Below are 26,429 nucleotides of genomic sequence, written 5' to 3'. Positions count from 1 at the left end.
GTCAGGCCATGAGGGAGGAGGGGAGATGCCTTTGTGTGTATGTGTATGAGTTTCAAGAATGGGGGAGGTTTTCAGACTTTTTAAGCCTTTTTTTTTTTTTTTTTTTTTTTTAAGAGGGGAAGGATTTTGCTTATTAAGTCAACATCATACATCTCTTAGGTTTGCAACAAGGTCCTCCTGGTAATAAGCTGTTTACCCCTGTCTGTGTATGAATATGTGTCATGTACAAGACCAATGACAAGTACATATTTGTGTGTAAACTCTAAGGCACAACCCCTCCCTGCTCCGTGGTTTTCCAGTTAAATACGTGAATGTTACCCTCAACATTTTCCACATAAGCTTCATTTAATCATTTAAATGAAAACATAAACAAAACTTTTTCTCTTTTCCCAATAGTTGAACTTGAGTAAAACCCTTCTCTGACGCCAGGAGGCAGTAGAGGGCCAATCAAAAAGTAAAAGCAACCCAATAGCCTGATTACTTCTTGGATCTTTTAAAATCAACAAAGTAAAGTACTCCCCTTTATATTTAAACGGCGTATACAATTTACAAGCATCTTATAGAGCGTATGTATGCTTGATTTGCTTTTTTAACTGTCTAAAGAGGATAAAATATGACGTCCCTTAAATTGCATTGTATGCAATATGTTATCCTGACAGCAAAACAAAAACCCACCCATTGACCTATATGAATACACATTTAAAACATCTCTAAAATAAGATATCTTCTATGTCTTTTTAAACCTCCCTGCAGTTAGACCATTTTATGACTTATCCTCCATTTCACAACTTTCATGTTTATTCTTTTATGTTCCCACAGGGATGCACACAAAAACCAGTGTGATTAAAGCATATTTATATGGCACCTTTCATTTTCTCTGTTATCACCTCTATATTTCTAGAGGCATTGTACTTCAGCAATCTTTGACACATTCATAGGTCACACATGCTGCTTTTAGGAACTTTTTTTTTTTTTTTAATGTATGATCTCTAAAGCTCAAATGTGTTGGTGCAACGTGAGTGAATGTTTTTTAAGGGGGCTGATCTTGCGCATTAAACATCTCTGTTATTTGAGGCGCTCCAGGGATTTAGGGAGCATGCCCAGTGCGCTCCTCTCAGCAGCACTGGAAACCACTGCTACAACATAGGAGTCATACCAAGCATAGCCTGCGTGTCAGTGAAGTCGATTTACAGCTGGCTGTGAGGACAACTGACGCTACGTTTTCGCTTGTCGTTCGCTCTTTATTGTCGCTACACATTAACCCACATTTAGAAAGGAGGAAAAATATCGCGAACCAGTTTAAACGGCAGCGAGGCCACTTTTTGTTTTGTTAACGGGTTTTAAGAGCAGTAAAGTTGGAGGCTGGGCCTTTTAGTTTTTTTTTTTTTTTTTCTTTTTTTTTTTTTTTTGACGTTTGAAAGGAGAAACCGAGGAGAAGAATAGAAAAAGCTGGTCTTTTTTTGTTGTTGTTGTTTTAATGAAAGCTCGATAAATGCATCTAACGAAGATGGACCTGTTGAACTACCAGTACCTGGACAAAATGAACAACAACATCGGTATTCTCTGCTACGAAGGTAAACGCGATTGTTTGTCGGCATTTTAACGGTTGTTTTAGAAACTTCGTTCTAGTTGCTGATGAACCGTGAGCTAGCGCTAACGACGGAGTGGGGCGAAGTTTTCTAACCGGTCCTTTGCTAATGAGCTGCTGCTTTTGTCCCAAAAATGTTTAAAACGGGGGGGGGGTTCTTTTTAACTGACGACGTATTTTGGTCTCGGCAGCTAGCGGTTGAATCTGCGAGCAGAAATGAATCTTTACCCGCTGTCTTGTTTTTTTTTTTTTTTTTTCCTGTTTAATTGATGCTGGTCAATGAAAGCTCAGGCACTACTGTGTGGAATAACGTAGTTTAAATACGTGAGCTAATCTCAGTGTTTTACTGTAGTTTTAGCTTTGGTGGTTTCATTTGTCCGTTTTAGATGAATCCGATTCTGGTGTTCAGGACTTTGTTTTTCCGTTGGTGTTGTAGGATTCTTTTCAGGATATACTTTTCTGTCTTTCTTTTCTCCCTGCCATTGGAGCTAGAGGTTGTTTTTGCATTACATAGGTTAAAAGCAGGACCCTTCCACAGTTTTGTAAGTTAAATGACTGTCTTAATTTTCATATGTCCAGAGCTGGATTAACATTTTTGGGGCCCTGGGCACTAAGAACTTCGAGGCCCCTGACCCTAACCCTGTTGTACTTGCATGCACAAAACAATGTCAAATCATTTCACCTGAAATATATTAGATTATTATAACCATCATTAGCAATGGTCAAAATAACCAGTTCAAATCCACTAAGTAATTACGGGGAAAATGATTTAAACACATACATCATGTCAATCTGGTTAAATAGTAAAAATCAACTTATGTTTATATGCGAATACATTCTTTTCTAGCTCATCTAAATTTAATATCAATGATTTTAAAATGGTGGAAACATCTTATTTTATTGACCCAGATACATGATCTTGGTATCATTTAAATGCTTACTTTTAGATGTTTCAAATTTAATAATAGCATGATGCAAAACTCTCAGATACTTCAGATACTCCTACTCATGTTCCATGAGGCACTCGTGGAATATGTAAAGTAGAAATAAACCTGTTGTGAAAGCATAACCCCGGCCCCAGGCAAATGTTAAAAATTTTCACCAAGGTGGGCAGTGCAAAGAAACACTGAGGGTCACGGCCAAGTGTGGGGATGAGTGGAGGGGGGGTTAAGCAGGGTGTGTGCAAAAAAAAAAAAAGTTTATTTGGGGTTTAGCTACGACATATTGAAACATGGAGAGTGACCAGAGCGATCAGGAAGTTTCGCCACAGATCAGTCTTTTGAGGTGGAAGACTTTGTGGAGCCCAGCGGGCCTGAGCCTTATCAGTTTAAACCACTGGATCAAAGCGCTGACTCAACGATTCCACCTAATCCATAAATTTACAAAACAACAAAGGTAATTACTATAAAACTTGAGATGACTAAAAAATCAAAGTACTTAAATTAAAAGGTAATAAAATGCTAACGTGAAAAAAAAACAACAACTTCTGAGTCTCTGTACCAAGCTGTACCGTTTGTAACCAAAAATTCAACTGCAGTAGCCACCCTCCAACCCAAAGAGGACAGCACTAAGGTTTTATGCCAAATGTTACTGAATTAAAAAGGTTTACATGAAAATGTCAAAATTTGATAGAATCCTTGAGGCCCAATTTATACAGTCTGTCTGCTAAAAATGAGTCGATTTGGGTTTTAGCTACTCTATAAGTTTAAAAAAACAATAGATAAGGTTAGTAGCATCTGGCGCTCGGTGAGTTTGCCAGTTCTTACCATTTCCTATTTATGCCTTGCCATTACCATCCCTCCCTTTCTTACCCGTAATCAAACTATTTTCCAACAGTGACCTTTAACCATTGCATGTCACTTTATTTTTGTAGTTAACTTTTTTTCATTATATATATAGATAAATAGGTATTCCTTTGCTCATATATTATGTATGATTTATTTAATTGTACATTATTTCCTGATTGTGTAGAACACCCTATTTGCATTTATTTTGTCTCTTTCAAATCGGGGCCATTCGTCTCTTATAAAATAAGACAGATTATGACTGATAATCCACAATAGCTTGAGTGACCTCCTGCTGGTAGATATTTTCTGGAATTACACTACATTTCCTTACAGCTCAACATGACTACGTTGTAGAAAGAGTTATAAATAAGTTATAGAAAATTATTTAACTTTTTAACATAATATCCTTGCTGCTTGGCCAGAATGAAGCACCCCTTGGCAGACGGCTGCATTCTGTAAATGAAAACATGGAAATGATAAATTACAACATTATGACATGAAGGGGCTCAGAATTTGTAAAACACAAACTCCCAAAAAACAAGGAAATCTGTATTGGCAAATAAAAGGCAGATACAGATGCATCTCTGGGCAAAACTTCATTTATTATGTACATAATACTGTAATAGATAAAATCATAATTTTGTTATCGGGGTGAAAATATTTAATATCACACAGCAGAACTGTGTTTGTTATGGAAACAGTGCAACAAACCTTTGCTGCAGTAATAAATACAATAGAAAAAAACAGCTTAAGAGTAGATACTTTCCAGATTTGTTCTCTCCAGACAGAAGAGAACAAATGCTGGACTTGAATATATATTTCCTTTTGTTTTACAATAGGTTGTGCCATCTTTCAGTTTTTCTGTCAAATCCTAATTGATACAGAGAAACTGATGCTAGAACATAACACGGAAAAAGAAAAGATCTTGAGTCACTGCAAACATTTTACCTGTTCCTAGAGCCGACCGCTGCTTTACATGAACCAGTCATGTTCTTATTTAGATATTTTGATTGATTACTAATCAACATCTCAGGAGCCAGTTAAAACTCAGAGCCAGATATATTGTTTAGAAAACAAGGCTTGAAACAGCTTTTGTTACATTCCACATGATTAGTTATTCTAAGCTCATACTTTTTCATCCATTGCAAGGGATGCCCTGGGCATTTGGCCATGTTAACCCTATGGTGGATCCGGGCTTGATCATTTCAGTCATAAGACAGCTATTCTGGGCCTAATTATAAAAGAATTTCCCCTGCCTTGTCCTTGGCTTTTGCTGCACCATCTCATGATAACAAATTGTGCATAAATGTTACTGTTATTTCTCAGTATCACCTACAGTATGTGTATTGAAAAACTAGGACCATGTCCAGGGTTCAGTTCTAAGCATCGACGTTTACTAAAAAAAGTTAAGGATTGTGTAAGTTGGATGAGGAATGCAGGGATATAACTCTTTGAGTACTAATTATAGAAGAAAGAAATGTATTATGTTTAATTATGGTTCATTTCTTAATTCCTATATGGCAAAACACGTTTACTAACATTGTTTTCATTCAACTTCACAATTTAAATCGTCAGGTTAGGTTTTGTAACAACTTTCTGATTGGATATCAGGGTTTGAACTGAATGATTACCCTCAAACATTTAGGGATTTACTGATTTTCTTATTCAGTCTTAGAGTTTTTTGGCACTTGTAGGTCTAAAAGTAATGGGAAGAAGGTAATACAGAACCTTTGATTATGCTGCAGAAAACAATATGAAATGGCTAAAAAACACCTCAAAGCCACATGCTTTTGTTATTTTCTTTGAAACTAGTCTATTATTGGGTTCAAAAGTTCAGCTCAGTGACCCCAGAACATCTGTGTGCCCTTTCTAATATTGAAATTGTAAAATCGCTAGAGTAATTAAATGAAGGAACCCAGAGGGCAGTTTGGGTTACCAAGAAACCCTGTCAAGAATAACTACTCTGCTGTTTCACAGAAACAGAATTGTTGCTAAAACTTTTTTAAGTATCCAGAAGGAGGGATGACTGTGAGCTGAGAGAGAAAAACGGAAGTAGACGGGCAGAGAGCGGTTCACCTCAGCTTGTAATCCAATCTCACCCAGATTCCAAGCTGTTTGAAGTTCTATCAGAAGAAAAAAGCTTTGATCACGTAGACTTAATGAACTGGGAGACCAGGCAGGGGGGAAAGCTTGAGTGGACTTTTACTTCAGAGTGATGCACTAGTTCCACTGATTTCTGCTGGTTTAATGGGGGGGGGGGGGGGATATTTTTTTATAAAAACAAAACAGAGAAACTGGCAGTTATATGCAGCATAATATATCAGATAGAAACTATAAGGTTCTGCTTATTTTCATATGAATCAGAGAATGTTTTATTCTTTTTAATCGGTAATGGTAGTACTTTTTATTTCATGTTCCCATCTGTCCTTTGATTCAAAGGTAAATTGCACAAATTGGTCCTTTGTACCATTGTTCTAATGTCACTGTGTTCCTCTGCCTATTTCGTCATTTTATTATGCCCGCTTTTATAAGCAAAGAAAATCCACCCAACATTTTCACTGTTGAAGTTCTGGGATGGAAAAGAGGAATGGAAGTTTAAGTGATTTATATTTTGATTGCAAGTTGATTTGTATTTAGCACATTCATTCATTCATTCATTCATCTTCTATACCGCTTATTCCATTGTGGGTCACGGGGGTGGCTGGTGCCTATCTCCAGTCTACAGGAAAGGGGCAAGGTACACCCTGGACAAGTCACCAGTCCATCGCAGGGCAACACAAAGACCTACAGGACAAACATGCACACTCATTTACATCTAGGGGCAATTTAGAGAGACCAATTAACCTAACAGTCATGTTTTTGGACTGTGGGAGGAGGCTGCAGTTCCCGGTGAGAACCCATGCATGCACGGGGGGAACATGCAAACTCCATGCAGAAGAGTCGAACCCCGGACCTTCTTGCTGCAAGACAACAATGCTACCGACTGCACCTCCATGCAGCCTAATTTAGCACGTTTTGATTTGAAATATTTTTTCCTACTACCAACAAAAACCTGAACTTGTATGAGACAAAAGTTCCACAGTTCAACATATAGGGTCTTGTGTTAATTGATATATCGAAAACTTTTACATTAAAGATATGTTTTTTTTTTTTTTTTTTTTTTCAATGTTTGTGTAATTTGTTAAATACATAAGTAATATGTGACATTGTTTGATTCAAATTTAGATTCATTGTGTTGTAAGCATTTAGAATTTCAGTATCTAATGTAATTATTTTATAATGTGTTGCAGCACATAATTTTATTTTATATTTTAGCCTTAAAGGAATGCAAGTTGGGTATGCCTCTCTACATGCATTAGTTAGCTTCTTTCACACTCATTGCTTTGCGTTGTGTATAGTTAAGCCAGAAGCGTTGACGCCTCCGAATAGAACAGTTGCAGTAGGAATAGCTGGTGCGCCCTGCCTGGAATCCATTGACCCAACGCTTAGTGTGGATTATTCTGTAAAAAATCAGGGAGGCCTTTTGACCCATCTGACTTGTTACCCCTAACTCATCAGCCAGAGGATTTCCGTTCACGCTGCTGTAGACAAGGTGATCAGTCTGCAGTTGACTCGCTGTGTGAACCAACCAATCAGACGTTGATGTCTATTTGATAAACGACAGTGAGGGTTTCATTTTTTCCACAATAGAGGGAAACGCAGCAAATATAAAATAAAGACTGAAAAAGGTGTATGTGATTTTTGAGTTAAAGTTTTAATTAGTGATTTTAGCTGTAAATTATTTAAATAAATGGTTTAATAAGTCATCCACAAATTAATATAGTTATATCAATATTTTTATTTATTAGAATTATTAAAATATAGTTTAATTTGGCACATTTGTAAATGTTTACTTTTTTTTGTGGATTGAGAAACTTCTAGCCCATTATATGGAGGCACTTCTTTTACTCATGTTGCACGGGTTCCTTGATGTCTGTTCAACAATGAGTAGGAGTTAGGTCAACAGCATCTTTTACTCCCGAAAATGTCTCTCATTTGTTTTCAGAAACACTCACTGCTTTACTCTGTGTAGCAAACCACGCACAACGATGAGCTTTTGTGTCCTGGATGCTTATTGGACAGTCACACTATTCCTCCTTTATTGCTATCCCTCTGCCCTGCCAAAAAACAATGATGTCACCCTTGTTGCCATGGCCACAGCAGGGCAAGCAGGAACATGCCAGAGAGAGGAGGAGCTGCTGCTATGTTTCTGAGGCCATGCAGAAACTAAATATACATGGAGGAGTTGTGCAAGACATTTTATTGGACGTTTTATGACCTTGGTCTTTTTAGTGTGTGTATTCTGTTGCCTTCGCTGATTCTGAGATCAGTAAAGCCAGCTTTCCATCATATTTTATGACCTCATCTTGCCCACAGCTCTGCAGAATAAGCATAAATATTTATAGCAATTTAATCTAAATTGTTAAACCATTACAAAGCTCTATTAATTTGGGTTTTAAATGTGTTTCAACAACTTAAATTTATAAACAAATCTTCAGGCTACAATCATTACATCATTTTGATGCTTGTCTTAATGGGAGATGGTTTATATTGGAGTAAAATGGTGCAGGTGATAAGTGTATAGTTCTAGGAGCTATTTTTTGTCTCAGTATAAGTCACATACTATAGTCAGAAGCAGAGATTTAGTGCAGACTTTGTTTTGTTTGAGGTGAATTCAGGGAGATGCATGAAGCTGAAGGAAGCAGTGGAAAGTCCCCTTGCTGAGACGGAGCCAGTAGTAGTTTTCCTGATCCGTTTTTTGCTTGAACTCCCACTCACTGACAACTGTAGGCCCTCTGTACCAGGACAAGACTCCGGAGAAAGAAATGGTTCACACCACACACGTGTATATGGGGTCTGTCCACAACTATTTCCTCCAAAACGTTGCTGACCAGATACTCTTCTGCTGATGCCAGAGGTTTATGCTTCGCCCAGCAAACTAAAAATCAACAAAATCCAAAATTTCAGGTTGAACAGCTCGGACAGAAAAACTCCACCAAGTTGCATTTGCATTTCACTTGTTTGAAGAAGCAATTTAACAGTACTTGAAAACATACATTTTCTTTATTATAAGGCTGAAGGTATTATCTTTGTGTTGGTATTTGTAGTTATACTTGATCATGCTTGCAAAGGTCACCGGCAATTTGATGAAGTTCTGTCTCCAATTCATGTGTACATCTTTCTGTGTCTTCCTTTGACAGGTGAAGCAGCACTAAGAGGGGACCCCAGATTCCAGTCCCTGTCACTATCCTCGTCTTCCTCCTCGTCCTCGTCATCCTCTTCTTCCTCCATCTCCAACCACAGGACTGGTCCTCCTCCCATCAGCCCCACCAAGAGGAAGCTGAGTGGGGACCAGGGAGAAAGCGACATGGATGACAATGAGCATGTAGCTAAGATGAGTCGCCTGTTTGTTGCACAGCTGTGAGTAGCAACATGATACTTCATATTCGACTGCATCACGAAGCAGCTGCTCACATTCTGTTAAGAAAAATAGGAATCTCTCTATCAGTCTTTATCCTTTTCCCCTTTTCTTTTTCACAAACTCCATCATTGTTGAACAAACTTTTTCTAAAGAAGCTCTGTACACTGCTCCTATTTTCCCTATTGAGTTTTGCCTGTGCTTCTGTTGACCAAGTGAGATGCTGCACAGGGTCAGGATTCTGTGCCAGATTCAGCTGGTTTTGCAGAGTAGAAATCCTCTTATCGCTGAAACTAACTCTGAAGGCTGTGAAACAGTCGAGTGCATAACAGAAAGATAATTTCTAACATTTTCACATTCCCACTCCAGAGGAGGCGGCTGTGAAGTCTGTCATGACTGAGTCATTTGTGGAGCCTAGCCATTGCTATTTATTGCAAACGGACAAATAGGTTTTAGGCAGAGCCATACACACTTGTTTAGACCAATGTGTCAAGATTTACACAAATGGAATAATATTTAAAGCTTCACCAATTACTGGCCAATGCAAATTTCTTAATTTGTTTGGGGTTTAACCTGCAGATTACAATTTTTCTGGTTTTGGACTTGGATACATAAAACACAAAAATTGCAGGTCATATAATAGTATATTGTTTTCAAGCCATCAGAAAATGAAGGAATTACAAGATCATCCCTTTTTATGCTTGAAAGCATTTGCCTGTTATGTGATTTTATTTTTTATTAAACTGAAAAAGTATGCAGTGTTGGTTGATTTGTTTGTAGACCAAAACTTGGGGGAGTTCTACTTTTTTTTTTCTTTTTTTTTGCAATCAATACATAAAGCTAAACAAATGGATTTTTCAGCAGATGACATAAAGATGATTTGATTAGAGCTGAAAAAAGAGCCTGAATCTGATCTCTGGATCATGGATTGGCTCATTTCAGCTAATATGTATTGAAAGTTTGATTAAATAAACAGAACAAAGGAACAAAGTTAGCCAAACTAAAATCGGCAGACTAAAAGGTGCAGTTATTGTTTACATTCCTGTAAATTCTAATAAGTTGTGAAGAGGACTTTAATTCCCTGTTCTGCCACATTTTCTCAAACTGTAACGGTACCACAGCTCAACAGATAAGCCAGAGGACTAGTTTTTTAAGTCCTTTCACTCACTGAATCTTCAGGCATCATGTTTCAGGGTGAAGGTTGCTCTCCCGTCTTTGTTCGACATTGCATCACTGCTTTGGGTTGAAATGAGGCAGAAGGAGAGAGGTTATTTGATCTTGTGCCCCTGAGGGCAAATATAAGAATCAAGTTGTGTTGTTTGTGCAGTAATCTAGGTTTCTCTTAAGAATTATTGTCAGATAAAAAAATATATCTATTCTCCTCATTGTGTATTATTCTCTTATTTGCACTGCACTGTTGAATATAGCGTGTATTTATTACCAATTACGCCTTGTGTATCACGAGTTGAACTTTATTCTTTTATTCTGTCTCCGAGTCAAAGTACTAAAAAAACGTATTAATGTATCAGCTTTCATTTTGCTTTCTCTTGTAGCCATTTGTCAACTTGGAGTATGACTTCAAACATTAAACTGCTGTAAAACTGGCATTCAGTGCTCTTCAAGCTGCTTACTGTACTGTGATGCAATCCATAATGCCACAGTTTGTCATTTTGATTATTGGTCGTTGGGTGTGTAGGTTCATCCAACAAATGCAAATTTCCAGTTGCCTTGTTTCAACTTTGAAGTAAATTTATAGCTTTCATTGTTAACAAGGGCATATTTTTATCCCAGAGACCTTGTTTCTTCTAAGGACAAACTTTCCCTGGTAAAGGGAAGTGCTGAGTGACTTGTTGAAACCAGCCGTCAGTTAGCCTCTGACTTGACAGCAGTGATTACGCTGGAGTGGAGAATGATGGGTCACGCTAATTTACACTTAAAACAGTTTGTAAAAACACTCTCCTTAGAAAACAGTGCAGGGCGCATACCACATGCACACATGCATGCATACAGCTCTGATGTTTTTCTCATTTCTGAAAACTGTTTCCTTCATTCTGGTCGATTTTACATTTTCTCTGTACTGAAGTGTGCTGATGTTAAATGTATGCTAGTCATAAATGTACCTGTTTTCTTCTGTTTAGTTCAGTCATATTTTCAGTGTTGACACCAATTTCACTCCTCAGAAGTACAGGTCCTTCTCAAAATATTAGCATATTGTGATAAAATTCATTATTTTCCATAACGTCATGATGAAAATTTAACATTCATATATTTTAGATTCATTGCACACTAACTGAAATATTTCAGGTCTTTTATTGTCTTAATACGGATGATTTTGGCATACAGCTCATGAAAACCCAAAATTCCTATCTCACAAAATTAGCATATCATTAAAAGGGTCTCTAAACGAGCTATGAACCTAATCATCTGAATCAACGAGTTAACTCTAAACACCTGCAAAAGATTCCTGAGGCCTTTAAAACTCCCAGCCTGGTTCATCACTCAAAACCCCAATCATGGGTAAGACTGCCGACCTGACTGCTGTCCAGAAGGCCACTATTGACACCCTCAAGCAAGAGGGTAAGACACAGAAAGAAATTTCTGAACGAATAGGCTGTTCCCAGAGTGCTGTATCAAGGCACCTCAGTGGGAAGTCTGTGGGAAGGAAAAAGTGTGGCAGAAAACGCTGCACAACGAGAAGAGGTGACCGGACCCTGAGGAAGATTGTGGAGAAGGGCCGATTCCAGACCTTGGGGGACCTGCGGAAGCAGTGGACTGAGTCTGGAGTAGAAACATCCAGAGCCACCGTGCACAGGCGTGTGCAGGAAATGGGCTACAGGTGCTGCAATCCCCAGGTCAAGCCACTTTTGAACCAGAAACAGCAGCAGAAACGCCTGACCTGGGCTACAGAGAAGCAGCACTGGACTGTTGCTCAGTGGTTCAAAGTACTTTTTTCGTTGTCATTCGGAAATCAAGGTGCCAGAGTCTGGAGGAAGACTGGGGAGAAGGAAATGCCAAAATGCCAGAAGTCCAGTGTCAAGTACCCACAGTCAGTGATGGTCTGGGGTGCCTTGTCAGCTGCTGGTGTTGGTCCACTGTGTTTTATCAAGGGCAGGGTCAATGCAGCTAGCTATCAGGAGATTTTGGAGCACTTCATGCTTCCATCTGCTGAAAAGCTTTATGGAGATGAAGATTTCATTTTTCAGCACGACCTGGCACCTGCTCACAGTGCCAAAACCACTGGTAAATGGTTTACTGACCATGGTATCACTGTGCTCAATTGGCCTGCCAACTCTCCTGACCTGAACCCCATAGAGAATCTGTGGGATATTGTGAAGAGAACGTTGAGAGACTCAAGACCCAACACTCTGGATGAGCTAAAGGCCGCTATCGGAGCATCCTGGGCCTCCATAAGACCTCAGCAGTGCCACAGGCTGATTGCCTCCATGCCACGCCGCATTGAAGCAGTCATTTCTGCAAAAGATTCCCGACCAAGTATTGAGTGCATAACTGTACATGATTATTTGAAGGTTGACGTGTTTTGTATTAAAAACACTTTTCTTTTATTGGTCGGATGAAATATGCTAATTTTGTGAGATAGGAATTTTGGGTTTTCATGAGCTGTATGCCAAAATCATCTGTATTAAGACAAAAGACCTGAAATATTTCAGTTAGTGTGCAATGAATCTAAAATATATGAATGTTAAATTTTCATCATGACATTATGGAAAATAATGAACTTTATCACAATATGCTAATATTTTGAGAAGGACCTGTATAACAAGCAGACCCTAGCTGGTAAATTGGTGAGGTTATCTGCTTGGATTACCAGTCTGTAGACATGCTGCTAGCAGCTTGCCAACGGTAGTTTTAAAACAAGAGTCATCGGTGGCACTTCGTTTGTTTCCTGGCCATGGTTGGTGGTGCTTTTTCAAACAACTTGGATTGTTTTTCTTGTTAGCGACGGCAAATTGTAGTGGTTTTCTTTTAGTCAGCTGACTGGCAGTGCGCAGCGACAAATGAGGGAGGCTCCATATGACCTGAGGAAACTCTGGCACGTTCTCTGTCATCTCATTAAAAGGACTTAAAATTGTTGGTATAACAGAAAACTAACATTTTTAAGAAAATAGCTTTTAAAACCTTGGTGGACCTTGCTGCCATTAACTGGCCTATGTCAACAAAGAAAAAACCTCTGGACATGGCTAAACCTTTATTGTAACTGATAACTAAACATGACAAACAAACTGATTTAACTTTAATAACATACTTGTCCCAGCAGTTTTGGTCTTTTCAGCCTAATTGTTCCAATTCATACAGGAAAGTACACTGAAATCTGTAATGCAACACAACCAACTCCTGTTTGAATATCAGCAGTTCGAGTGGCAGGTTGATATGTTGATAGGATCTTCGTCTGTATTGAGACCACATCTGCTTTAGCACTTATTCACAAGTGTTGCATTTTGTTGCCCATACATGTATGTGCGTGTTCCCATTTGTGATCATCCGTATGTGTGCATCTGTGTGGGGTGAGGTCAGACGGCAGGGAATACTTTCTCATTTTCTCTGAGGAGTAGGAGGAGTCTTGAACAAAAGAAGGCTTATATCCTGTCCACTGGAGCCAGCAGACTGGAAGCTTGCTGTAGCCTGTTTGCCACTCTGGAGTTTCAGACCCACCAGTATAAAAGTCTTCATCTGTCTCATTTTTCCTTCATCAGTGCCAGTAACACAGCCAGTATTGTTGGCTTTTTACTGGAGAAAGTTAGATAGGACAGAGGTAGTACTTTGTTTGGTTACCAAAAAAAAAAAATCTTTTAAATGGAATTGATAACTATCAAAGCATTATTTCTTTGTGATGTAAACAACAAATAAAACATGACTGCCAACTAAGTTTATCAATCTGAAAAGTGGCTGTGAAATCATTTTCAGGTGCTGATGTTGGTGGTCTCCTCTTAGAGAAAATGCAGCTTTTCATGTCGTCCTTTTTTCTCTGTGAAGCATGATAGACAAACAATTTCCTCAGCATCTGCATTGCATTTATGTTGTGTACCTCTCGAAGGTTATTCCACACAGACATGGTGACTTAAAGCAACAATACAGGCAAGTCTAGTAGCGTATTATGCAGAAATACAACGGCTTTCTACTGGGAACTACATCACAAAGTTTTTCTCAGGGCTGTTTCTCCAGAGGCCAAGTCAGGAAAAAATAAGAGAGCAAAGATTTGGTGTGTTTGTATGTGTGTCCAGAAGTCATTGTTATGCTCTTGTTTTACATGAGACTTTTTATGTAATGGGCACGTGAGGGAAAGAAGGAAGGATCAGGGGGTTTTCTCTTTCCTTTTTTCAGTATGTGTGGCTTTTTGTGTTCGCGTTGTTATCTTAACCTTCTTGAGGTTCCCAATCAGCTCCAGCTCTGATAACCAAGCAGTTTTTGCTGTCAAACTGGAAAACCTGTCAGATTTCTCTGTATTTATGTAGTGTTAGGTGTTCTAGGTTTACTACAGGCATTGGAAAACTTGTGAAAACTAGTCTGTCTTTCTATTTTTTGTTTTAGATGGACTGAATATGCACCATATTGACAACAGTATTGGGTCACACCACTAAATCACTTCCTTGGCTGCAGATGTATAATGTTTGGTGTGGAGAAACTTGACTGGCCTGCACAGAGTCCTGGCCTCAACCTTTTTGAACACCTTTGGGACGAATTAGAGAGGAAGCTGCAATTCTGGTTTTCTAATCTAACTAAGAACACACTCCTAAACCTGGTGGAAGATGTTTACAAAATTGTTAAAGTTGCTATTGCTGGCAGCAGTGGGTCCATCAACAAGCTCCATTGGACCTTATAACTTAAGAACATATGAAAGCAGACAGACAGACTATTGGTTATATATTGTATTTACATCCGACATAATTTGACTTGTAATTAAAACATATAAATATATATATATATATATTTCTTTAGGGATATATATATATATATATATACCTCTTTGTGTATTTCTTCCTTTTAGAGGTTACTTCTTTCCAGATGTTTCCTGTCTGTATTCTGCATCTCTCTCTTTTTTTCTCTTGAATTTATTCAGTAGGATGTGAACATGTGCCCGACTAAATATTTGCTGGAAAGATTTTTCTGAAGACTTGAGAGCAGGACTGTGAGAAAAAGTGTAGAACTTTTATAGCCTCCGTGTATTTGCCACAAAACAAAGCAGAACCTTTCCTTCAAATACTTACATTCTACCTAAGACTCAAACTCATAAAACTAAAGACAACCGCAAACTTTTAGCGTTTGCTTTATATACATGTTTTTAGTTTTAAGTTGTTGAAAATAGGCCAAAAACAGCAATTTTTGACCCTTTTTACAGTCCTTTAAACGGACGATTGTGATTTCAAACTTGAGGTTGACTTAAAGACGGGGTGTCATTTAAGTGGCTCCTTTAAAGGCTTTACTTAATGACAGATCTGAGCAGTTTAATATTGTTCAAGATATTGTACCATATCATTTTATGCACTGATGGCTTTGACTGTCCGGGTTTTAAATTAAGGGATCATACAGCGAGTCCCCACCACAGTGAATACCACTAATGCCAGGCTGCACACACCCAAGACTTTGTAGGACAGACTCAAACGGGTATCTGCTCTGTTTTATTGTGCCGCAGAGTTCATTCTGATGCTCAGTCACACGGTTCATGAAAAGATAAAACATAATTTATAAGATGATCGTGGCAGCAGTCATTTTGGGGCTCTATTGTCAAAATACAAAGTCAGTCTCAGAACTTATGTAATTTGGTGACCTTTTCACCTTCCATTTAAACACTACTGTCTGTGTTTGAGCTTCACGTCTCTGTAGTAAGATACATAAAACTGTCAAACTAAGAACTTCCACCATTTTCTGTCTATAAGAGTATTACTGTGATGCACTTTTTTGATAGTAATAAAAACAACAATGATATGAAGGTTAGGGACATTTTCTTTGATACATAAGCAGGTTTTGGATTTAAAACAATTTTTTTTCCTGTTCTGGGTCGTAATCCTGAGAAAATAAATGTTAATATGTCAAAGACGGAATCAGGTCGCATCTCACAGGAAACCTGAAAACTGTATGGATCAGGAAAAACTGGATCGATCGATCTTTTTAAAAATATAACATCCTTGTCTGTCTTTTTCCCAGCTGGAACCCTTACTAGCTCTTTCTAGTCCATTTCTTTTCAACTCGAGCCATTGTCATCACCCCCAAGTCCTTGCTTCATGTATAACTCTTAATGTCCTCTCCCCCTGTCTCCCATGTGCAACCTTTCAGTGATAATTGAGAGGTGAGTAATAGAGACAAGGAAGAAGGTTGGGTTTGAAAAGCCTGAACGCTGACATGAAATGTGAGTTAGTGGGTAGTCACAAGCGACAGAAAGGCAGGGGGAGGTTGATTCGACAGCCACACCATTCATTAGGCAGATTTGTTCATCCCCATTCATTGGTTCCTGTGACGACACCCCCTCTTGTTCGAGGATGTGGGCTTGCCTGCTCCTTGGCAATGATGACAGTGTAGACCTCTACAGTCAAACTGAATGATTAGTGTTCTTCGCTCAGGTATTGGCTACGCAGGGAGTTTTCTAGGACACCGTCCCTCTACATTATGTACTTTAAAAAGTTTAAACTTTTTTAGCAGCATGAAAGTAGATATTGACGCCACTAATGAAAAACACATGAGCTTGTTGGTGAGCTGTAAGCCCGGGTTTTATTAAGTGCTGCCAAGGCTATTCCTCAGTTAACCCTCAGGAAGTTTGTTGCCTATTGTTAGAGAAAGAGAGGGGAAGAAGACAAAAAGGATAAAGAGCACAAATGAAGGAAACTACCAACCTCGCTTCGGCTTTCATGAGCTAAAGGTCTGGACCATTCACATGCGGCTCACTACTTCCTCTCTATTTTGTGTTCAGTGTTATTTGTAGAGGACTGTGTTGTGGACTCCAGATGCTTGACCCAGCAGTCAGGTTGCCTGCTGCTCACATGGCTCTACAACTGTTTGTCTGAACTTGTTTTGCATCCAAACACACCTTAAAGGGTTCTTCCTGGTTCTTCAGCACCAAGTCTGATGTTTGCTATCACTTACGCTTCACTCTGAGGAAGTGCCTCTTCATGATATCTGGAAAAGAATGAAGTTGTATACTACCTATCATTAATAATGTGTGGTTTATTTGCATTTAAATTATGCCACTTTAAATGTACTGTGTACAATTCAATGTTATTTATTGGCAGAAGAAAAAAGAAAAATATAAAGCTGCTTTAAACTTGTTCCACAAATCTGCACACCTTAAATGAGTACTTGGTTAAAGCCCATTTTTAATTCACTTTCAGCATTCAGGCCTCTTGAATTGCCACCTGCCATCAGTTATACTGAATCCGAACAACAGTAAATAAAGCTCTGCTGTTTTTTGGGGGATTTTTCAGACATTTACTCATTTTCATCCCTTAGCTAAAACCACGGATTACAGACGGGTTCAAAAGGGTGAAAATGATCTCCTTCTATAAAGGTATCAGTTAGAACCAGGGTAAAAAAATGCCCACAGCCTTGTAAACATATCATGGTCCTGTAAAGCTAGTTACCAATAACTGAGAACAACAGAGATGTTAATAAAGCATTTCTCTGAAAACTGATGATAGGAGGAGACTGAAACTGGTCAGGGAGGCTAAAACTGGACAACAGCAACACTGGGGGAGCTGCAGGAATTGCTGGTATGTATTAGTTGACTTCTACATGTGACAGCAGTCTCCTGTATTCTCCATATATCTAAGCTAAGGAGTAGGGTTGCATCACAGAATTGTATTTTTTTTTAAAAATAAAAATATCTAGATGTAGCTATAATCTCAAAACCGCTATGGGACAATGTCTTCTATTATCATGGAACTAAATTTGAACTTTTGAGCCACAGTTTTATAAGATTTGACTAAATCAACCCTTTACATCAGTGAAAGAATACTATACCCACAGTGAAGTATGTTGGTGGCAGCATCATGCTGTGGGGTTATTTTTCATCAGATATGAAGTTGGTAACTCTACCAAGCCTCACAATTTGAAAGATTTGGCAAGATGGAGTGATCAAATATTACCAAGTGGATGCTGATAAACTCGCACCATAGAAGACTGAATGCTGCAATTATACCAAAAGTTGCTTTAACAGGGTATAAGTATGCAATCAGGTTATTTATCCTTTTTATTTTTCCAACTTTCTAAAAGATTTGTTTGGATTTTTTTGTTAAATTATACAGGATAAATACCCCATATGTGGAAAGAAGTTGAAATTCTTTTTCTTCTTTGCAGCACAGAAACTATAACAGGGTGTGAATACGTTTGAAAGCTCCTGCATGTCTGTGTAGAGGTGAGGGAGATGGAGTGTAGGTTTGTTTACATAAATAAGCCCACCTACACCCCTCCATAAGTGGTTATGTAGGTGGAGAGAAATAAGGAGATGGATGCCAGTACAGTATGTTTTGTTCCCTTAAATTGGGCCTCGATTTGTCAGAAGGGAGTGGAGCAGCACACACACACTCACACACAGACACGGGGAACAAGGACTTCATATGACGCACTCCCTGGAGTAATCACTACCTGGTCAACTGCAAGCAAGTCTGCACAATATCGGGTATAAACTGTGTGTAACAAACGTATCTAATTTATTATCATCAGAGCTGAAAGAAACAGCTCAGTGCTGTTATTTTAAACCCTTATCATCATTCTGCTTTTCCAGTAATGATCTCACATTTTGGAGAGAAGAGACTTCTCTTTGTGGCCAAGCACTCTTCTATGAGCTAATTACTCAACTCGCTGTTGTAGAAAGGAGGTTTAAGGAAAGCGAGTTAAACCTTAAGGGGAATGTTTCTAATATATTAGCAAATTTAATGAAATGTCCACAGTAAACTTTGCCGGCAGGGTATTTAGAGTTTTTATATTTGACAGTATTAAGTGTGCTGGCAGCTCCCTCACTAGAGAGATGACTTTCTGTGCTGAGGAAACCACTTTAAAACGTTGAACTCTGTGCCCATTCGTCCCTATGTGCAGAGATAAGTTTGGAAACCTTCCATGTTGGATAAATTTAGACAAGAGCTCCCCTTGCCTTGCTTGCATAGAGACTGTGAGAGAGGTTGTTTCTACCAAATGAGCTTATCAACGCTCTGAGCAATCTGAGAAATTAGTGTCTGAATTTGTGTCAGATCAGGATTTATAGCTCTTAATTGCTCATTTGACACAGATGAGCATTTTCTTTTATCTTTTTATCATTAATCTGTTCTTTTTTTTCTCCTGAAATCGTTCTCTCAATCATCTCTTATCAGCCTTATTCTTTCTGAATTTGTCATGTTTGGTGAATGAATCAACTGACATGTTAAGAAACCCAGTAATTAAACATTCTGACGTTTCCATTAAAGATCATTCACTAAATAGAATTAAGAAGAGATTAGGTATAGTTGCTAAGGTAAAATGATTTTTTAAATCTTTCACAGGAAACCGACAGACTATCGCAACTCCCCTGTTGTGAAGGACCACAGGCGGAGTCCCAGTGAGCGCATGGTGGTGCCTGGTCCTCTGGGAGTCCAAGCCAACCACCTATATGGCCACCACCACCATCACCTGGCCACCTTAGCAGGCATGGATCAGCCTCTGGCACTTACCAAAAACAGCATGGCGGAGACGGCACGCGGCAGCGCAGCAGCTATGGCCTCGGTGCCGCACGCAGTCAGCGCAGTCGAACGGCAGCAGGTAAAATGTACATCCTGCTTCCTTTGATTCCACCACTGAACCCATTCTTTTCAAATTGTTCAGTTACTCAGCTTTGGTAGATCTTCAAGATGATATCATTAATGTATTTTTATTAGCCCTGCTGCCTGACAGTGGGAATATTTTTGTTTTTAACTGCAAAATGTGCTTAGAAAATTGTTGTCGATTCTGAATCATGTGCTTAGAATTTTCAGACCTGTATTTCTGTTAATAAATTGCCTGTTCTTTTGTCTTTGTGCTTACTCCCCTCCCACCTTTCCTTGAAACCTCTTGCATGCTTATTGAACAGCATTTCTGAGAACTGCCTTTTAACAAACTTTTTGTTCTGCTTTCAGAATCGTCCGTCAGTGATCACATGTGCTGCAGCCAACAATCGCAACTGCAACCTGTCACAGTGTCCTGTCTCCCACAATGGCTGCTCCAACTTCAGCAACAACTACAGAAGAATCAACAGTGAGTGCAAACACATTTATGAGGAAATGTTTCTTATTCATTTTAGAAATAACATTTCCATCCAGCAGAAAATATGGAAACCTTCCATACATTCTGCCATAAAAATGTAAGCATTTGGACTGCCGACACTTATTTTTAAAGCACATCAGGTGTTACAAGAAATCCCTAAAGAAATGTTAACATTGATGTCTACCACTTGGTGCGAACTGCCCAGTACCACAATACCTTCGTCATTGCTGGTTTAGGCCCAACATTTGTCAGTATTCAGGTTTAAAGTCCATTAGGAATCTGGAACCTACATTTGTAATGACTGAAGCATTAAAAACAACTTTTGTTTAGAAAGGTATATGCAAGGTTAATTTTGAAAGGCCAGAATGACCTTTTTTCATTCCTGGTTAGTAACCATAAATAATGAAGAACCTAGATTTGCTCTAATCATGAAACATTATGACATTTGGTTAAAATGAGATGTTTAGGATATGTATTCAAAAGCAGCTTTGTTTTACAACTTCGTTCATTTAATTATGCAAGCCTACATTTTCAATAATCTTTTTGAAGAAATATTGAGGCTTTTATTTTGAAACTACTTCAGACATGCATTTGAAAGTCCTAAATACTGGACCTTCTGGTGGTGTATATGAATATCCATTAGGAATTAGGAACCAACACAGCATATATTCATTGGATTTCCTAGTTAGAACATTGGTTTTCTTTATTTTGACACCAGTCTGTTACATTGCTGGTTTGGACCAATTAGGAGATTGTTTCATTCATAGTTCACTGCTCTCAGTGAACCGCTATGGCAGGCATTAATAACTTAAACATTCTTGTCTGTTATTTCTACACTTTAAAAAGGACCTTGGTGACTTTCTGAGAAAATTTAACATTTTTATTGTTTTTATGATCTAACTGGGAGTTCCATGATCTCACTGAGGTTAACGGGGAAATTTAGAACAGTCATTTTGTATATTTAAGAAAACATTGAGAAGTAAAGTAGATCTTTCCAGTGACCTAAAGTCACTTTTTCTCAAACTAATTTAAGGCAATAAATTGCCCATAGAAAATCATAAAACTGAACATGTGGGATGTTTCTTTTTCATTATCGAATTAGTAACTAAGAACTGCTTTCCTTCCAGCCAACACAGCCTGCGACCCTGTTATTGAGGAACATTTCCGTCGCAGCCTCGGGAAGAACTACAAGGAGCCCGAGCCCACTTCCACCAACTCCGTGTCCATCACAGGCTCTGTGGACGACCACTTTGCCAAGGCGCTGGGCAAGACCTGGCTGCAGATCAAGAACAAGGGGAGTCCCTCGTCGTCCAGCAGCAGCCCAAACTCCTCTCCCGATAGTCACATGGTCAATCACAACCACTCCCCTTCTGTGGTCTCTTGAAGGCAGCGAGGATTTCCCCCACTGCTCATCCAATCATCTCAGCTCCAAGACCCATTCCCACTGCCATTTTGGTCTGTCACCAGCATCCCAGAGGGAATTCCTGCCTGCTGGTCTGCTAAAAACAGCCAAAACCCTCAAGCCTGCTCGATCGCTGTGGATCACTCAAGCAATAAAGACATGCTCACCTCCCTCCTATTATCTGGTACTATCAGACAGAAATCAGTTCTGATTAAGAAAGATTTAAAAGTGGAGCCTGACTTGCTCCTTCCAGTCTTTCTTCATCCCGGCATCGTTGGCTTGGAGCTGAGCAAGAGTCTGTAGTTTTATGTACATAAAAAGAGGAAAGACTGTTTTAATTATTCACTTTCTTCTCCGTTTTTATTATTTTTTTGTCTGTTTCGTTAAAAGTAGTTCTGTGTACTGATTCTGTGTTATGACATGCCTGGCCTTTGAATGAAAAATGAGAAACACACCCTAGCAAGCAATCACAATCCACCCTGCCGTGCTACCAAAGAAACCTCAACCGATGTTTTTCAGTGCCCACCTTTTAAAAGCACACACAACCCCCTCCTCTCCTCCTCCTGTCTGCTGTATGAGAGTTCTGGTTGTTTGGCTGTTGTATGTGACCTTAGATGATCGACTCAGTCTGATTTGCACTACTGCTTGAGAAGGTAAAGGTAGCAAGTCAGGTTTGTAACCTGACTCTGAACACACTGGGGCTTAAAAAGTGTATTTTGATGCAATTACATCTTATCTCACGTGTTGTAACCCTGCATTGATTTTCAAATAACTCCTGTTTAAAGTTTACTAGCGATTACTTGACTTTGACGTGTACAAAGTCTCGCATGTATTGTCGTTTATACAAATGTAAACACACTCCAGTAAGGTTGGGCAGTAGAAGCATGTTTGGTCACCTGCTACAAACACTTTTTATCCATTAGATCATGGCGCCTTGTTTGGACAGATGTTAATTAAAAGCGGTAAAAGGAAGGTGGGTGTTGTTCAGCTTCTGATCTGTGATCAGCCTCCAGCAGAACCTACCTGCAGAATGTCAGTCTGCACTGAGAAGTCTCTGTAGGCAGGATGGGTTTTAATGGGCTAAACGTGGGAAAACTCAGCAATTTGTCAACATTGAAGTGTCATAATGGATACCAATTATAAAAATATATTTTGGATTTCCCTCTAAACTTAGCACTTCTCGGGTAATTTTATGTTCCACCTTATTTTATAACTTGATGTGGTCTGAGATTACTGGGAAAAGTGCGAGAACAAAGGATGGAAGTCAAATTCCAGTAATTTCAATTCATGAAAGGAAAAGTTAAACATTGAAGGCATCAGACTATATAATAAACATCTCTACTGCCCAGGCCATTCCGGTTCAACTTTAAAGGCACGTTTCAACTATGAGATCCACATTTTTTTCCCCAAAACATAAATTTTACCCTGGCTGTTTGTTTTTTTTGTGGAAAATGTTTCCTCTGTGGAGACCAGAACAGGGCCAAATGCTGAGTGGGTAACTCCTGCAACAGTATCTGTTGAGTGTTGCAACAAAACTCCCGTCATGACGATAAAAGCCCTGACTTTCAGCAATACAATTAGAACCATTTATTGCATCACAGCTATTATACTTTACAACTTGTATAGAGTCAATACAAAGTACATGGAAAGGTGTAATAACACATTTTAAAGGGATATCGCCAATGCATTTATCACTGTGTGTTTATCACTTCAAGCAAGAGTTTCAGACAGGATTTAAACCTGATGTTCTATCCATAAAGTTGCGATCATTTCACAGTGTTTACACTGCGAAACTGAGTTATAATAACTTAGCAGAGCATAAACCGCAAACTTCCACAGGATTTTTTGTGCTTCAGAACTGGTCTAAATATTACTTTGAATAAATAATATTCTCGTTCTTTCCCCACAGTCGGGTGTAAACAGATGTCTATGATTTTAAAATACTCTATCTCGTACTCGTCGTCTTCCGCTTTATCCGGGACCGGGTCGCGGGGGCAGCAGACTCAGCAGAGACGCCCAGACGTCCCTCTCCCCAGACACCTCCGGGGGGAGCCCAAGGCGTTCCCAGGCCAGCCGAGAGACATAGTCCCTCCAGCGTGTCCTGCACCGTCCCCTGGGCCTCCTCCTGGTGGGACGTGTCTGGAACACCTCCCGAGGAAGGCGTCCAGGAGGCATCCGGTATAGATGCCCGAGCCACCTCCACTGGCTTCTCTCGATGTGGAGGAGCAGCGGCTCTACTCCGAGCTCCTCACCCTATCTCTAAGGGAGTGCCCGGCCACCTTATGGAGGAAGCTCATTTCAGCCGCTTGTATCCGGGATCTCGTTCTTTCGGTCATGACCCAAAGTTCATGGCCATAGGTGAGGGTAGGAACGTAGACCGACCGGTAAATCGAGAGCTTCGCTTTTCGGCTCAGCTCTCTCTTCACCACACCTCTCTCTTGTGGTGAAGAGAGAGCTGATTTTAAAATATATTACAATTCAAATAAACAGAAAATATGAGCTATAGAGATTGTAAACGGATGTGACTGAATTATGTTAAACTGTTCAATTTAAAATGGTTAGCACTCACCTTCCACAAAACGCCATCCAAAGGGTCTTTGTTATTGAAGGCCTCCCTTTCAGGGCCTTTTTCTGGGGTCACACTGGCAATTCGTTTTTACTCTGGTAAATACAGTAGAAACGTGGGGGTGCCAATAACATTACCCTGAAAAACTACCCTGGTCCCTGCAGTGGATACGTGCCTTTAAATTTGAATGTTGATCGCTATCAAACGAACAAAACAGGAATTTGTTTCCTTTCAACGTCCAACTGTGGTGTTAAAAGCAGTACCTGAATGAGGGGTTGAAGTTGGGCTCCACTGAACCGTCTGCTTTGATGTGTTTCAAAGGCGTTAGCTGCTGATACTGATGAGGGGATAGACAACGCTGCACGTCACTTTGTGGTTTCCGAAAAGAAAAGAGGGGGGGGGCTTGTTTCTTGACTGGGGGGTAAGGATTATTGTGATCTCATCAAACACACCTTTTGTTTATGTGACTCTTTGAACACCGGTGTTAGAATTATATTTGGCTAACACCCTGATATCTTTGTCTCCCCCTCCTACAGACTGTGGTTTAATAGGTTTCTAAGGTTTTAAAGGTAAATTAATGCTTTTACAGGTGCATGTATTTAGTTTTGTTTTTTTAATAGCTGGTATCTATTAGGGTTTCTAGCATTTCAAGCTTAACTATTAACCTTTTTTTTTTTTTTCATTCAGACGTTAGTGGTTACTTCTTTTGTTGTCAGTAACAGACATAGATACTATACACTCACTGCTGGGTCAGTTGTACTCCATATTGTTATTATACTTTTGTATATTTTTGGGGGGGTTTGTTTTCTATTAATATTAGTATGGTAGCAAACGTCTACAGTGGGACAGCCTCCGGACAGGCTCTGTTAAGTCGCAACGGCTCATTCTCTCAGAACCATCTCGGCACGATGACACCCGAGGTTATCGTGTTGGGTCGGCTTTGGGTTCTGCTGTTCATTTGGGTTTTCATGAGATGTTGATCCATCGCTGGTACAGGATGCTGCAAACTTCAGTGTGACTGGGCTGAGACACCAAGTCAGTCCAGACTGGACTGTGGGGTTTTCATCAGAAGGGTCTTGGCCTAACATGTGTAGCAGCGTTTACCCACAGAGGCTTGGATACTTTTGGTGATGCAGTGTCTAAAACATTATTGACACTAAGAAATTAAATAAACCACACAAATTGGAATTAGGCCACTTGCAAACAAATTAACTACTTGGCTACCAATTTATCTGAATTTACATTGATGCTGCAGCTCTTTCAACCTCCCTCAGTTGACCTTTTGTGATCTGACTTGGTGTACAGACCATTTTGTTTGTGTAATTTAGTGCTTTCTTTTCAGAAGAACATTGCATTTTTTCCCCTGCAGCCCAACGACATGAATTACATCCTGTAATGTAACCTGCACCACGGTGGCATACATTCCTCCAATTGGGAACTTGATTTAGGCCTCCAGCATACACAGCATCTTTAAGAGCCAGCCAGGGCTGCTTGTCCCAGAGTTCCCTCCATACAACTTTCTTTCATTCAGAAGACTTGCTAAAGACAAATAAAACAAATTTACTTGGGTGCCATAACGTTTTCGAAGGCATTTAGAGCTTTTGTTTGCGAGACCTAGACTTGTAGTAGCAGTATGGAGAATGATTTCATGTCACTGAGCTTAATTTAATAGACGATGAGGTTTAATTTGTGCTTGCTGTTAAGCGGTTGGTAGCAAATATGGTGATCCTACAAACTTCCAAACATGGATGGTGTTCTCTCTTTGCATTGTTCACACATTCCATCATCAGCTATCAAAACAGATGTTGCAAAACCGAAACGAGGAAAGTTTCAGAGGGGTTAGTTTGCTTAAATGTAATAAAAAAAAGAATATCACTTTTAAAAGCTTTCTGCGACCAGCGAGGTGTGACAGGCAGGCTGGGGTGGCAAAGACTGAGCGGCAGGAGCTGTGCTTTTGCAAGCAGAAGCTGTGACAAGATCTGAACCTGCCACCAACAGTGCTGTGAAATTGTTAGTCCCATTACATATTTCTTTTGCTTTGGCATCGTGACACACACAATCACATTTTTAATATCAGACAAACATAAGGGTATTTACAAAATGCAGTTTTCAGATCATTTCATTTACCTATAAGGGGGAAAAGAAAACCAACCACACAAACCTGACCATATGTCAAAAATTGTCTCTCTCTAAACCTAATGCCAGGGTGTGTACCACCGTCGATGGCAACAGCTGCCTGGGAGTCTTTTACACTGCTATGGAGGAATATTGGCCCTATATTTGTTGTAGGAATGTTTTAATTTGGCCATAGTGATTCTGTTGAGTATTAATGTCACATATCATCTCAATTGGGAGACTTTGATTAGGCCACTTCCAAACAGCGTCTTTAGTTGAGCCTAGTTCTTTTGTGG

At 39.4% G+C, this 26,429-nt stretch overlaps 1 protein-coding gene across 2 annotated transcripts in view; it reads left to right on the top strand.

Annotated features, from left to right (window-relative positions):
- Nucleotides 1-23,123, top strand: part of vgll4b (vestigial-like family member 4b) — a 49,796-nt gene extending 26,673 nt beyond the window's left edge. Inside the window, exons 1-5 of one of the 2 annotated variants that reach the window (XM_047348746.1) lie at nt 1,114-1,574; nt 8,616-8,835; nt 19,315-19,570; nt 19,924-20,041; nt 21,178-23,123. In XM_047348746.1, coding sequence (XP_047204702.1) covers nt 1,493-1,574; nt 8,616-8,835; nt 19,315-19,570; nt 19,924-20,041; nt 21,178-21,434 — 933 coding nt within the window. In that variant the 5' untranslated portion in view covers nt 1,114-1,492 and the 3' untranslated portion in view covers nt 21,435-23,123. Of the gene's footprint in view, nt 1-1,113; nt 1,575-8,615; nt 8,836-19,314; nt 19,571-19,923; nt 20,042-21,177 lie in introns of those variants that run through there. The other variant, XM_047348747.1, reaches the window with a different exon arrangement.
- The last annotated feature ends 3,306 nt before the right edge of the window (nt 23,124-26,429 follow it).

The sequence above is a fragment of the Girardinichthys multiradiatus genome, chromosome 20, assembly GCF_021462225.1.
Source record: "Girardinichthys multiradiatus isolate DD_20200921_A chromosome 20, DD_fGirMul_XY1, whole genome shotgun sequence".
Lineage (NCBI taxonomy): Eukaryota > Metazoa > Chordata > Actinopteri > Cyprinodontiformes > Goodeidae > Girardinichthys > Girardinichthys multiradiatus.
Note: the sequence above shows the minus strand (reverse complement) of the source record. Positions and strands in the feature narration are given on the sequence as shown.